General features: G+C 42.7%; 1 protein-coding gene across 1 annotated transcript in view; it reads left to right on the top strand.

Annotated features, from left to right (window-relative positions):
- STAB2 (stabilin 2) overlaps positions 1-15,174 on the top strand; it is an 84,093-nt gene that overhangs the window by 15,409 nt on the left and 53,510 nt on the right. The window contains exons 12-24 of the mRNA XM_082240307.1: positions 1,622-1,771; positions 3,507-3,650; positions 4,458-4,520; positions 4,628-4,747; positions 6,316-6,369; positions 6,877-6,957; positions 8,837-8,989; positions 9,365-9,427; positions 9,677-9,760; positions 11,130-11,216; positions 12,188-12,299; positions 13,288-13,468; positions 14,688-14,781. Of these exons, the coding sequence (XP_082096433.1) occupies positions 1,622-1,771; positions 3,507-3,650; positions 4,458-4,520; positions 4,628-4,747; positions 6,316-6,369; positions 6,877-6,957; positions 8,837-8,989; positions 9,365-9,427; positions 9,677-9,760; positions 11,130-11,216; positions 12,188-12,299; positions 13,288-13,468; positions 14,688-14,781 (1,386 nt within the window). The remainder of the gene's footprint in view (positions 1-1,621; positions 1,772-3,506; positions 3,651-4,457; positions 4,521-4,627; positions 4,748-6,315; positions 6,370-6,876; positions 6,958-8,836; positions 8,990-9,364; positions 9,428-9,676; positions 9,761-11,129; positions 11,217-12,187; positions 12,300-13,287; positions 13,469-14,687; positions 14,782-15,174) is intronic.

The following is a 15,174-nucleotide window of genomic DNA, read 5'->3' as shown; positions in this document are numbered from 1 at the left end:
GTCGTGCTCAACTAAGTTATATTTTGAATAGGCCTGCTGAAATTAATGTACCTAAATTAGTCATGTCCATTAATTTTCAGAGGTCTTCTCTGAGTATGATTAATATTATGGCTGCAATCCAAAATCTGTTGCTCAGCTTGTATATCATTTTGGGTGAAGCACATTATTTTGTGGTTGGGCAGCAAAATTTTCTAGCTAGCTTGAGCTGTAGCTCTTGTTATTGTGGTCTGTATTGTACTCACCTATTGGTTAGTGCCAATGACATCCCTGCTAACCTGTCAGCTTTGTTCATTCAACATTTTGCAAATGTTTAGTTTTTTTTTTTTTTACTACTGTAGAACAGAATGCTTTTTTGTTTTGTACAAGAACCTGGGAATAGAAGAATGCTTCCTTGCACCTCTGTCGTTAGGAAAAAGATGTTACCTTTTAATTTTTTTCTGTTTTCACTGCTTTGGGCCCAGACTAAGACTGCAAGTGTAAAGGTAAAGGGACCCCTGACCATTAGGTCCAGTCGTGTCCGACTCTGGGGTTGCGGCGCTCATCTTGCTTTATTTGCCGAGGGAGCCGGCGTACAGCTTCCGGGTCATGTGGCCAACATGACTAAGCCGCTTCTGGCGAACCAGAGCAGCACACGGAAACGCTGTTTACCTTCCCGCCAGAGCAATACCTATTTATCTACTTGCACTGCGTGCTTTTGAACTGCTAGGTTGGCAGGAGCTGGGTGTCACGGTCCGGTCTACAGGCGATCAAAGTCCCAGCTGAGGACCTCAGCACCGGGGGCAAGATGGCGGGGTGGGAGCAGGAACGAGAGTCCAGAAGCCAGGGGTCCGAAGGTCAGGAAGCAGGGAGTCACAAAGTCAAGGGTCTGAGGGTCAAGAAGCAAGGAGTCAAGAAGTCAAGGGTCTGAGGATCAAGAAGCAAGGAGTCAAGAAGCTGAGGTCCAAGAATCAGGAAGCAAAAAGCCAAACACAGCAAGGCAGGAAATATGTTGCTGTGGCAAAGAGCCAAAGGGAAATGCTGACCTTATATCCCTTCCCGGCTCTTGCCACCAGGTGCTGTGAGTTACCCAGCGGCCTCACCTGTGCGGCCGCACCTTGCCTCTCCAGAACAAACTTAGGAAGGCCCCAGTCCTGCGAAGCCCTACTGGTCACAGGGCCTGGCTCCTGCACGCACTCCTGACACTGAGACCGAGCAATGGGAGCTTACCCCATTGTGGGGATTCGAACCACCGACCTTCTGATCGGCAAGCCCTAGGCTCTGTGGTTTAACCCACAGCGCCACCCGCATCATGTGTAGTCAGAAGTAAATCCCACTGAATTCAATGGGGTTTACTCCCAGGCAAGCTACGATTGCAGCCTAAATGTGTCACTTTTGGTCCCGTTGAAATCAGTAGGACTTGGAAATCTTGTCACCATGACTAACTTTTCACATTGATTTCAATCGGCCTATGTGTTACTAACCCCACAGTTTGGTCTCTCCAGCACTTGGAAATCACATGTTCTCTAGATGCAGTCTTTTACCTCCCTTTCAATTTTTTAGGGTGCCTTTTCCACATTATTGAGAATTATTTGTATTAGAAGCCTATATAATATCATTTCCCTTCATTTTGCTAATCTTCCAGGTTAAAGACATTCTTTCTAATAAAGAGAGTGCCCAGTATTTTGTGAAGCTCCACATACTTGCTGGTCAGCTGGATCTGAATGGGTTGAATAGTACAAGTACAGTTTATACTCTCACTGGCAAACCAGGGGTCATATTAAATGATGAAAAGGTAAGGTATGGTTTTCACTTTATTACTGCTATTTCACTAGCAAGTGCAAAATTGATATTGGGTTTGTTTGGCAGAGTTTTAACTGTTTTGTGTGTGAACTACTTTGGCTTATTGCTGTTGTTTTTTTTAAAGTTGTGCTTTAACCTTTTATTTCAGTTTCACTGTGTTCTTACTGGAAGGTACTTTGTGGACATTGTAGTGGAAAACAGGATATACAATGATACATATAAATTTCATACTCCATTTTTCTACTACTATGGCCCTCAAAATGGTTTGCAGCAAGCCTTAATACAGCAACAGCAAAACCAGTATCAAATGCAAATAAAAATCCATTTAAAATGGTGAAACAACAGATTTAGAATACAGCAATGTTTTATAAGACAGCCAAAGCTAGTTATTCAGCTCCCAGAGGTGCTAACTTTTCTGCATCAATACATTCCCTATCAACAAAAGGTTTCTTTTGCCCATTGTGTAAGTTTATTAAACTTAAAGGTCTGGTGGTTGTTGTTTTTTAAAGGATCAAATGACAATCCAAAGTCATGGCATGTTGAACTGATGCTATAACACAGTATGATGCAAATGCAGAGTAGAATCATAGAATCATAGAGTTGGAAGAGACCACAAGGGCCATCGAGCCCAACCCCCTGCCAAGCAGGAAACACCATCAGAGCACTCCTGACATATGGTTGTCAATCCTCTGCTTAAAGACCTCCAAAGTAGGAGACTCCACCACACTCCTTGGCAGCAAATTCCACTGTCGAACAGCTCTTACTGTCAGGAAGTTCTTCCTAATGTTTAGGTGGAATCTTCTTTCTTGTAGTTTGGATGCATTGCTCCGTGTCCGCTTCTCTGGAGCAGCAGAAAACAACCTTTCTCCCTCCTCTATGTGACATCCTTTTATATATTTGAACATGGCTATCATATCACCCCTTAACCTCCTCTTCTCCAGGCTAAACATGCCCAGCTCCCTTAGCCGTTCCTCAGGTAGGCTTCAGGTATAATATAGGAATATAGGAAGCTGCCTTATACCAAGTCAGACCATTTGGTCTAGCGACCTCAGTATTGTCTACTCTGACCAACAGCAGCTCTCCAGTGTTTCAGAAGTTTTACACGCAAAGCAGATGCTGTACTGCTGAGCCACAGTCCTTGCCATAAAGGGGCCTTGGGCAAAGTATCCTCTGGTGGGCTTCCCTGGCTGCAGTGACAGTGGCCCATGCAGTGCTGGGGAGCTGGGTCTGTCTGCCCTTCTAATTTCTCACAGTTTCTAGTCCATTGGCAGCTGCCCAAGGATGCCTAGTGCTGACATCAGCCCTGCACAAATGCAGTAGTCCATAGCCCAGTTCCTATGGGTCGTACAACTAGTTTATTGACTGTACCTCTTCTTGAACACTGTGTGCTTGTACCTGGTAAGCCAATGTGGTGCTCTCCAGATGTTGGCAGACTACAGCTTCCATCATTGTTGACCACTGGCCATACTGGTTGGGGCTGATGGGGCTTGCAGTCTGCCAGAATCTGGACAGCAGCATGTTGGCTACCCTGTTCTAGATTTTATTTCAGATGCCTGCCTGATGTCAAATGAGATTTGAGTGCTGAATATCATACAATTTATATAGCAGCTCATGTTTTTTACTACTACTACTACTACTACTACTACTACTACAGTACTATTATTACATAAGCAGTGTGTGCCTTGTTAGATAAAAGAATCCTATATTTATTTTCTGGGCCTTTCTAGGACAATCTACTTAGAATAAGATTACAGGGAGGGAAGAAGAAAGTGAAAATATTACAAGCAGATATTGTCGCTTCCAATGGAATTGTACACATTGTTGATAGAGCCCTGGACAATATGGAACCGAGCTTTGAAAGTGATAAAGAGGTGAGGTCAAATACAGGCAAGTGACTATAACAGTTTAGAACCACGATTTTACCTATGAATTTAAACATTTCTTGCAACAGATGCCTACTGTGCAATAAAGCTGGAGAATAGTAGTATTTACATAGTACTTTAAATGCCCTGAGAGATTTTTTTCATGCATAAAACTTTGAAACAACCCTATAAAACTAGGCCTCTGGTGAGGTCAGACTAAGGGATACTTGTCCAGCTTGAACTTAATGCTAAACTATGGTTCAGCATTATGTGGTCAGCAGCAGTAGTCCTCAAGACTTATGCACTCCCTTCTCCTGTTGTCTGTTGTTGCCATGGGGAAATTGTAAACTCCTGTTTCTGTTTTGGAGTAACCACAATTTAGTGTTCCACCCAGGCATGCATCTTTTTCATACCTCTCAGGAAAAGCCAGGGACTGAATTAGGAACTTTATGCATACAGAGTACATCTTCTACCACTCCTTCCTGCTGAGCACTGTTGTGCAGTGTCATTCATATAAAGCCATGCCAAAGGCAGATCTAGGCGAGCGTTACCAGTGCAATTGCACCGGGCACTGAGCTTCTGGGGCACAGGAAATATGACATCCAATGGAAAGCGAGAGGTTGCGGGGGGGCACTGGGTTTTGGTGTTGCACAGGGCACCACTGGAATTTTTGGTGCCAACATCCGCCACTGGCCTTGCAAAGGTCTCTACATTCTTTTTAATACAAATAATAACTTGTATCATATACAATAATAATTGATGCACTCGGTTACCGTTGATATTCAAAGTAGGATGACTCTATTTCTGTCTTCTTAGAGATCTATAATGGCATTGCTTCTGGGCAAAGTGAGATACAGCAGATTTAGATCCATACTAGAGGTAAGACTTAAACAACCCCCCCCCCCCCACAAATTTACAGATTTTCATTTTGGGGAAAAAAATGCATATAAACTGCTGTTCCCTTCCGCTCACTCTTTCTAAAATAGAACAGCGTTGTGGGACCAATGTTAGATATACATCCAGGACCTAATACAATTTTCATTCCAACCAACGATGCTTGGAAGAGCTTGAAAGATGGAGAACTGGACTACCTGTTGTCAAGTAAGGTATAAGTCTTTAAATAACACATACGGGCATTCGTTCTTGTGTAGTAACAGTATCCACTAGGACACAACCAATGGTCAGCTTGAATATAGAAAATGTATACATCCCCCACCCAGAATGACACACAGCATTACTGGCTATTTGCATGCCATTGTTCAATCAGCTGCTGGATCTTTCCTTACCACTAGCATAACTTGTCTGCCACAAGTTGATCAGGAAAAGGATAGCCAATGCAGTACTCTACAGATGTTGTTGGACACCAACTCACAGCAGCTCCGGATTGCATAGTAAGGGATGGTGGGAACTGGTGGGAAGTTCAACAACTTATGGGGGGTACCACAATGGCTGTATAGAAGACCTTATATTTAGTTGTAATGACTACATCTATAAGGATGTGAATAGGACTCGAGGCCATGAAACACCTATTGAATATCATGCTTTGATTAAAAGCAGACATCCAGGTTGTCTTAATAAAAGCTGATTTCCAGAAGAATCCTAAGCATAGGAGGGAAATTTACTCTCTGGTCAGTTGCTTTGTTTTGCCACAAAATATCAGACAAAAATATACATTTTTTTTCTTTTTTCATAATTACCCTTTTACTTATGTGAATGGTCTTGGCCTAATATACTTACTGGTTTGGATTTCTATGGCGGATCCCATTCCAGGCTTTGTGGGGTCACCAGGCAAGTGTACCTACCCCAGCACCAAACTGGCAGTGGGCTTTGGGCTCTCAAATTTCAGTGGCACCCTATGTCACTCCTCGGCTTAGTGGTCTCTGTTTTTGAATATTGTTTTGGTGCCCCCTGCAGCCTTGTGCGACCTTAAGGGTCACACCACCCTAAAGCCACCTCTGACCAAACTGAGCCAGTGAACAGTGGCTGCTGTTTCTCTTCTCTGGAAGCTGCAGCACCTCCACTGGGGTCAGAGGGGGAGAGCAAATGAGCAAAGAAGCCCAGTGGCTTGAGAATGCCATTGTGCTTTGCATCTTCTCACAGCTCAAATTAGATTTCGCTTCTTTGGTCGGCATGAAAAAGAAAATACAGTGGTGCCCTGCAAGACGAATGCCTCGCAAGACGGAAAACTCGCTAGATGAAAGAGTTTTCCGTTTTGGAGGTGCTTCGCAAAATGAATTTCCTATGGGCTTGCTTCACAAGACGACAATGCCTTGCAAGTTCCTGCGGGTTTTTTCCCCTTCCCCCCCTTTTTCTAAGCCGCTAAGCCGCTTATCAGCTGATCCGATCAGCAGATAAGCCGCTAAAAGCCGCTAATAGCGCTAATAGCGCTAATCCGTCAATGGGTTTGCTTCGCAAGACGAAAAAACCGCTAGACGAAGAGAATCACAGAACGGATTCTTTTCGTCTTGCGAGGCACCACTGTATTGCATGATGCCATGGGCGTAGCCAAAGGGGGCATGGGGCAGCTGCTCCCTCCCCTTCATCATGTAAAATGATAGAAATACTTAACTAACTCACCAGTCATGTTGGTTATGCCCCCCTCCAACAAAAGCCCTGGCTATGCCCATGCAGGATGCTTGTTCAGATAAATGTGGCTCATTCTTTATTTGTACAGGGTTCACGAAAGCTTCGCGAGCTAGTTCAGTATCACATTGTTCCTCACACCCAGGTTAGTGCAATTGATGTCTGTGCTAGATTTGATATTACCTTATTATAGTACACTTGTTACTTCTCACTACTGAAATCTACGATGCCTCTCATAACTTACTGAAATCCTTATGTCCCAGTACCCACAAAAGAAGTAAGGGGGGCGGTTTCTATAATGATCTGAAGCAGGGCTGGCCCACTCATGAGGCAAGGTGAGGTGACTGCCTCAGGTGGCAGAATCCACAGGGGTGGCAGATCCTGATGTAGATTTTATTTCCCACCTTGTTCCTGATTTAGATCTTCACTCATACATTCTTCCTCGTTGGGGAGGGCTGGCACCATTTTGTGATTCACTTCAGGCACCAAAATGTCTTGCACTAGTGAGTGCACCCCTTTAAGTGTCATTATACTTTCATGGACTCCTTTTTGAATACTATTTGCTAATTATTTTCTATTCAATTTTAAAAAAAGACTCCTATTGTAATATTTGGCTTTGGGGGGGAAATGAATTATTTATTCTTCCCTATAGCTGGAGGTAGCCAGCCTTATCTCAATAGGGCACATCCAGACTATGGCGCAACAGTTCATCTATTTTAACGTCACCAATAGTGTAAGTACAAGAAAGGCTAGTTCTTATTTATTCATTTTGTTTTCCTGTTTAATCCAGTCAAATTTTGTTTTCTGAATTCTGAAAGGAGTGGACTTTTTAACACACAGTTAACAACAGCTAACTCCTGCTTTCCAGAGTAAAGCCTCCAATTGTCAAATTTCAGGCCTCCAACTGTCAAATCTCTGCTATCTTCCTCATTGACAGCTAACTCCCAGCTGACCAAAACCTCAAGCCGTTCAGAGTCTGCTGCCATTCAAACCAATAACAGAAGTAACCCCTCAAGTCACTTGCTGAATGATCTCTGCCGTTGTACTTCTAGCAACAAGACCTGTTCTCTCATCCTTTCATGTTGCTTCTTCAGCTCACGAGTTGAACCCATTTGCCTGACTCTGTTGAAAATGGTTGTGTTTAAGAGGATGTGAGATGATATGAAAGTTCTGTCTGTGGTGTCTGATGTCAGATGGTTTATTTACACATGCAACTCATCACTTAATAACTGTAGCCATCAAGTGGTGGATGTACATGTACAAGCCGAAACAGATTTTACAGTCATTACATAAAACTGAAACATCAAAGCAAATTTTCCACACACCCTGCTGATATCACCATTGTAATGTTTAATACCTTGTGGAAATTAGCCATTGTGTTATGAGTACAACCCTTGACTGTTGTTAATGTGGAGCAGCGGCAGCAATACTCACAATACTCTGAGGTACACAGTGCTGCTAAATGTACATTAATGTATTTGTTACACGGATATTATTTCCACATCTATTTATTCCTCTCAGAGTTGTCTCAAATAGCAGTTCTTATTTCAACAGACTGAATCTGGAATATTTCTGAAAGCGATGTGACACCTTGAGGTCTTACAGTCAGCACTTAACATGTAAACAATTATATATGGGACTGTTTGAGGTATATGAACAAAAAGGGGGCCTCTCCTTCATAGTGATTCTGCAGTTTTGTCCTTGGGGGCTGCTCTTTGAGACAAAAATATATGGGGCTGGATGTTGGAGATTCTTTGAAGATTTGTGAGAGATACAGAGGTACCTTGGGTTACAAATGCTTCAGGTTACAAATGCTTCAGGTTACAGACTCCACTAACCCGGAAGTAGTACCTCAGGTTAAGAACTTTACCTCAGGATGAGAACAGAAATGCAGCGGTGTGACGGCAGCAGGAGACCCCATTAGCTAAAGTGGTACCTCAGGTTAAGAACGGACCTCCAGAACGAATTAAGTTCTTAACCAGAGGTACCACTGTATAAGGATTTATGAAAGACTGTGAGTGGAGTGTAAGAATATTGCTCTAGTATAGGGCCTTTTCTTTTGACCTTGCAATGCCATTAAACCAGAGGAGGAGTCTACTTGGCTGCTCATTATCTGAACATGATGTTGTGTCCTTGGCTATAGATACATTATTCTTTGGTGTGGCTTTGGCTAAGGAAACTCACTTTGTCTGCACATGAAATGCTCACTCAGAAGCACACTCTCTCTAGACGTACTGCAAGGATAATTAAATATATATGAAAAAATATAGGCAAAAATATGTTAATGATAATACCTGGTATGGGAGATAAATTCCCTCACACACAAAAAAAAAAAAGATTCTGGACTGGAGCACTGCCAAGTCCTGGCTCAGATTAAACCTTCACACAGATTTACAAATTAAGCCTTCTTTTTATTCTACTTATTCATGTAACTGCTTTGAAATACCAAGAAACTGTTTAGTTGGATTAAAACAACAGCTGTAAGAGGTCCTGATTATGAAGAATGCAAACAAATACAGAAGCAAGGATGCATGATATTGTCAAATAATACAGTGAAAACATTTTGAAGTACTAGCATCTAATATCAAAATAAATAACTCTTATTTATGCAGGGACAAATCCTGGTGAATGGCAAACCTATAGAAGATGCAGACATTGCTGCAAAAAATGGCCGAATTTACACATTTTCTGGTGTTCTCATACCACCTTCCATAATCCCAATTCTGCCACACAGATGTGATGAAGAGAGAATTGAGATTAAGATGGTAAGACTCTTCATAACAAAACAGTAAAAGGCAGTATCTAATAACTGCTCTAGCAGAGCTAGTCAATGGATGTTGTTGCACTCCATCTCCCATCAGTCCTAGGCAGCATAGCCAATGGAGAGGGATGATGGGAGTTGTAGTCCAGCAAATATATGGAGGGCACCATGTTGGCTACCCCTGATGTATAGAATTCCTTTGCACCTAATTCCCAGTCCATGCCAGCCCAACAGAGGGAGCTAATTGGCCTACATATTCCTTTCTGCAAACACAGGAGCCCTTTGTGATAATTGGAACTCACGTAAAAACCTACCGGTAATTCTGCTTTGTGAGGCAAAACTGTACCTTCATAAACTATAATTGTTCCATTTGTTTCAGGGTACCTGTGGAAAATGCCCAGCACTACACAGGAATAGTTGTCCAGAAAATTCAAAACCTGTTGTAAGTAAACTTATTATCTGTCCAATCACCAAATAAATTTATAAACAACAAAAGATTTCCTTCTACATGCATTTCGGTAAAATGTATTAACAGCATTTGTGTTATTATAAAAAGAATAAAAACAAGCAGCGTATTATGAATGCAATCTGCTCTCCAGCAAAATTAACATCATTGTTTGCTTTCTATAGAGCACAGTGTTGGTTATGGGTGGTTTGTTTTAATGTGTGGATATTTTTTTTAATACTCTAGGCTTTCACAAGGAATCGATGCATTTACCACGAACAGACCTTTCTCAGATATGGGTGTGCTAAATACTGCAATGTAACCAAAAAGGTGAGAGATGCAAATGACATTTCTGTTCTTAGCTTCCTATAAAACTGCTGATAGCACCAGCAACTACTTACTACTGTACAACAGTGGTCTACATGACATTTTGCCACAACTAATAGAACATCCTCAATTTTTTTGTATTCGCTTCTTGAAGACGCTTCTTAAAGCACATAAAAAACCCCAGACATCATGCATACAAAAACATTCTGAGTATATACGGTATCTATTTTCACAAATGCATCTAGTGAGTACAACAGCAGCACGGATCCAGGAGCCATTATGGAGCCATTAAGGAGACCCAAGAGCAGTAGCAAAAAGCATTAGGGAAGACCATAGCAAAGACTGTATCTCAGTTGTAGGGCATCTGGGTTGCATGCAGAATGACCCAGGTTCAATCCCCAACAGTTCCAGGTAGGGCTGTCCCTATTATTATTATTTATACCCCGCCCATTTATACTTCCCCAGCCACTCTGGGCAGCTTCCAACAAAATATTAAAATACCGTAATGCATCAAACATTAAAAGCTTCCCTAAACAGGGCTGCCTTCAGATGTCTTAAACCTTGGAGAGCTGCTGCCAGTCAGTGTGGGCTGAGGTTGATGGACCATTGGCCTGGCACAGCAGCTGGCTGTGTTCCTATGCAGTAGGCAAGAGAAAGCTAATACAGCACAAGAAAGGTATAGCAGATATTACAAACAGTGCTACAACCTTCTTGTACTCTTAATGAATGCCCAGGCCTGTTCAAAGCTTGCCTGGAGCCCAGGGTGGCTGGGAGACACGGAGCATTCTTGGCATGACAGTGGCAGGCCTCTGGTGGTGGCCCCCAGCTGGCTTAGTCCTCCAACCAGTATGGTGTAGTGGTTAAGAGCGGTAGTCTCGTTATCTGGGGAACCGGGTTCGCGTCTCCGCTCCTCCACATGCAGCTGCTGGATGACCTTGGGCCAGTCATACTTCTTTGAAGTCTCTCAGCCCCACTCACCTCACAGAGTGTTTGTTGTGGGCAGTGGCGTAGCGTGGGGGGTGCAGGGGGGGCCGGCCGCACCGGGCGCAACATCGGGGGGGGCGCGGAAGAGACTCGAGTGCTAAAATCCACGGGTTAGGGGGCGCAAATTATTTGCCTTGCCCTGGGTGCTGACAACCCTCACTACGCCACTGGTTGTGGGGGAGGAAGGGAAAGGAGAATGTTAGCCGCTTTGTGACTCCTTAAAGGGAGTGAAAGGTGGGATATCAAATCCAAACTCTTCTTCTTCTTCAATGCCTGGGGCAAGTGTACCCAGCTCACACCTCCCCCAATCTGCATGGGCCTGCTCTTAACAAATTTGTGTGCTGCTCCTTTTTCTTTTGTCATGAGGAAACGTTTGCTTATTTTGCAGGAGCCAAAGTGTTGCAAAGGATTCTTTGGCCCAGATTGCACTCAGTGCCCTGGTGGCTTTTCCAATCCCTGCTCAGGAAATGGACAGGTAAAAGAAACAAATATTTTCAGTGTCAACCGGTCTCCATTTCCTTTGTTGAAGTCTAGTAAATAGGCATATGAAACCGTTTGGTTTTGTTGAGATGTCAGTTGACTTTGGCGTTTTTCAGCAAACCTGCTTGATTCATGACAGGGTCAGTTTTCATGTAGGGCATGAGGTGTTGCATGAAAAAATGCCCACACCAAAAGGAAAACTGAATGCATAGTAGTGATGCTTCACCATCTGCATCATGCACCAAAGTAAATTTATATCACTTCATGTATCACAAGCTGAGGACCGTAAATAAGCTCACATTCTTAGCATCATAGAATAGGCTATGTTGTGCACCCTGGACCACTGTTCAAAATGTCTAGCTTTTAAACCTCAGGTTAATGGAGTGAGGGGTTGGATCACACAGTGAGGGCTAATGGAGCACTGCCCCACCAACCTCAGTTTGCCCCTAGTCAGACCCCATTTGTCTGCTTCTTACTAACAAATAGTCAGAGGCGTTGAAAGTAAAACAGCAGGGAACATTCAGTTTGTAAATTAAGCGATAATTCTGTTAGTGGTATAGTAAAAAACCAAGGGGGAGATGGGTGGAGGTGTTGCTTACCAACCAGGAAGAATGGCATGATGTTTGCTGAGGTAGCAAGTATTCTGATCGGCTATGTAATCCTGTGAGAGTTTCTCCTCTGTATGTTTGGTTGACTGTCTCCCTGCTATGTGTAAGGCATGAACTGAGAAATACAAAGCATCTCTGTTCCTTTCTTCTCAAATGATACACTGTTTTGTTTAGTTCTTATCAGTAGATTGCTTTTCTCTTTGGACTCCATCTGGGTGTTTAAAGTGGCTCTGGAAATGACAGAGGGAACTGGCACCTTGTAGGAAGGTGTAAGACACATTTTCCCAACAGAAATACCATTCTGATATATTTACATGTGAATTTCAATGTATAATTTCAAATATGTTCCACTTTGCAGTGTATGGATGGCATGAAAGGGAATGGAACTTGTGTTTGTGATAGGAAATTTGAAGGATCACATTGCCAGTTCTGTTCAAACGCAAACAAATATGGACCACACTGTGACAAAAGTAAGCACCGCAGTTTCTCTCTTCCCTGGATATTTAAAGCCTTGGTCAAATTCCATGGCAAAGAAAGCCTTTGACCTGAAGACAAGCACTTCTGAGTTCCACAAACTCCTGCCTGATGTGCTCCCTGTGCAGCTGAACTGGGAGGTCCTTAGTTCTTTGTGCCCAGGGGAGAGCATCAGTGAGGGGCCTGGCTCAGTTTCTATGGGCCTGGTACTGTGGGATCTTCTTCAGTGGGATCTTGCCAGCCTCTAGTTCACAGATAGGGATGAATGGATCTGTCATTTTCATTTCTCTCAGTTTCTCATTTTTCCAATCTTAGATTCAGTTGTCCATTAAAAAAAAAAAGATTCTCATGGCAATTCACCAGCATTTTAGTGTGATTTTCTTTTGTTAAACAAATTTTTGTATGCCATTTTGCCTAATGTACACATTTTTGCAAACCAATTTTCCTTAATATAATACATTTTTGTCTGTTATATATGCATTTCATGCACGCTTTAGTATGTGCATTTTTGTACACATTACTTGGCTGGAAAACTGCATCACAAAGTTCAACGAAGTGTGAATTTTGAAGGGCACCTGAGTCTCAGTTTGCATGTGGTTTTAGAAAGTGTGGATTTGTAGATTTACCTTTAACTGTTAACAGTCTAATTTTTGCTCCATCACTGCCCATGATCACCAGCGTCAGAGCCAAGTCCAGGTACCCAGTCCAGTTTCTTAACTGATAACACAGTAGCCTCTGACTTGGTGTATTGGTCACTCCTGGCATCTGGGGTCATGACAATTAGAATATTCTAACAGTCTCTTCTAATTTTATTTCATTGTTTATTGCTAAAAAAAAGAAAAATGGGAAAATGAAAGACCAGCTGAGATTTTATTTGCAACAACAGCACATATGTTACCTTTTTTAAATGGGCCTGATCTCTCTCTCTCTCTATATATATATATATTCCTCTCATTGACATTTATTTCCCCCATCCTTCCACAGAATGTATGTGTGTTTATGGTAAGTGTGACAACCAAATAGACAGTGATGGGATCTGCCTTGCTGGTTCATGCAAAAGTGGATATGCTGGAAAATTATGTGACACACAGGTGTTTCCATGCGGGACTTTTCTTCAGTTCTGCCATGCACATGCCGATTGCCAGTTGACCAATGGTGCTATGAGGTAGGTCCATTATACCGATCATTTTTATACCACTCGGGGAACTATAAGGAGTATGTGTCGGCACACATCTCCCCACCTGTCATCCTCTATGTGAGTGAATGTGGTGCATTCTGCATCTTCCTGGCCTCAGCTGTCCCTGTTGGTTTGCCAATTCATTTTTATAAATGCTCTGAGTAAAACAAATTTGAATACCACCCACCCCTTCCCAGTTGAACTACTTAAGATTTTTAACTGGAGAATCAATCAAGGGCCGTCACTGGTGACAGAGCATGTGCTTCACACATACAGACAGGCCAGGATTCAAATGGAACCTACAGTTAAAGAATATTCGGCAGCAGTGGCAAAGCATTTGCCTTGCATGCAGAAAATACCAGGTTCAATCCCTGGCATAGCCAATCTGCAACTTTAGAGATACCTGAAGGAGCATCTCCAACCCCACTGTTCAGCCCAGACACTGAGGTCCCACTCCGAGGGCCTTCTGGTGGTTCCCTCACTGCGAGAAGTGAGGTTACAGGGAGCCAGGCAGAGGGCCTTCTCGGTAGTGGCACCCTCCCTGTGGAACGCCCTCCCATCAGATGTCAAGGAAATAAACAACTACAGTGGTACCTCGGGTTACATACGCTTCAGGTTACAGACTCCGCTAACCCAGAAATAGTACCTCGGGTTAAGAACTTTGCTTCAGGATGAGAACAGAAATCGTTCTCCGGTGCCCAGCAGCAGCAAGAGGCCCCATGAGCTAAAGTGGTGCTTCAGGTTAAGAACAGTTTCAGGTTAAGAACGGACCTCCGGAACGAATTAAGTACTTAACCTGAGGTACCACTGTATCTGACTTTTAGAAGACATCTGAAGTCAGCCTTGTTTAGGGAAGTTTTTAATGTTTGATGTTTTATCATGTTTTTAATATTCTGTTGGGAGCCGCCCAGAGTGGCTGGGGAAACGCAGCCAGATGGACAGGGTATTATTATTATTATTATTATTATTATTATTATTATTATTACCGGTATATTAGAGAGCCACTGTCTGTCAGTGTAGGCAATACTGAGCTAGATGGACCACTGCTCTGACTCAATATAAGGCAGCTTCCAGTGTTTCTAGGGTTAGGAAAGATCTCTGCCTGTGGTCATACAGATCTGCTGCCCGTTGTGATAGAAACATAATTTTGGCTTCGTTTTACAACTGTCACGACTATTAATTTCACATGCTTTGATGCAAATTTTAGCTGCATTTGTAAGCCGGGATACGAAGGAGATGGAATAATTTGCAGCGAAGTAGATCCTTGTGCTAATTTAATTCCACACAGCTGCAATGCTAATGTAAGTACAAAATTCCTTGGCATATCTTAACATATTTAAATTCTGAGTTTAATTATCCAAATTAAGAACATCTCTCATAAGTAAATATCTTTCCCAGATAAACTGCTACCCAGTTGGTCCATTGACCAAACAGGTTTCATATTATGTTCTAAAAATAATTGTGCTAAATCGTAAGTGAAATGTTGATGAAGTCTTTGCATTTATCACTACAGAAATACAGTGGTGCCCCGCAAGACGAATGCCTCGCAAGATGAAAAACTCGCTAGACGAAAGAGTTTTCCATTTTTTGAGTCGTTCCGCAAGACGAATTTCTCTATGGGCTTGCTTCGTAAGACGAAATGTCTTGCCAGTTTGTTTCCTTTTTCTTAAAGCCGCTAAGCCGTTAATAGCCAC

Source organism: Podarcis vaucheri (assembly GCF_965113315.1).
Source record: "Podarcis vaucheri genome assembly, chromosome: 10".
NCBI lineage: Eukaryota > Metazoa > Chordata > Lepidosauria > Squamata > Lacertidae > Podarcis > Podarcis vaucheri.
This window is presented reverse-complemented; position numbering and strand designations above follow the sequence as displayed.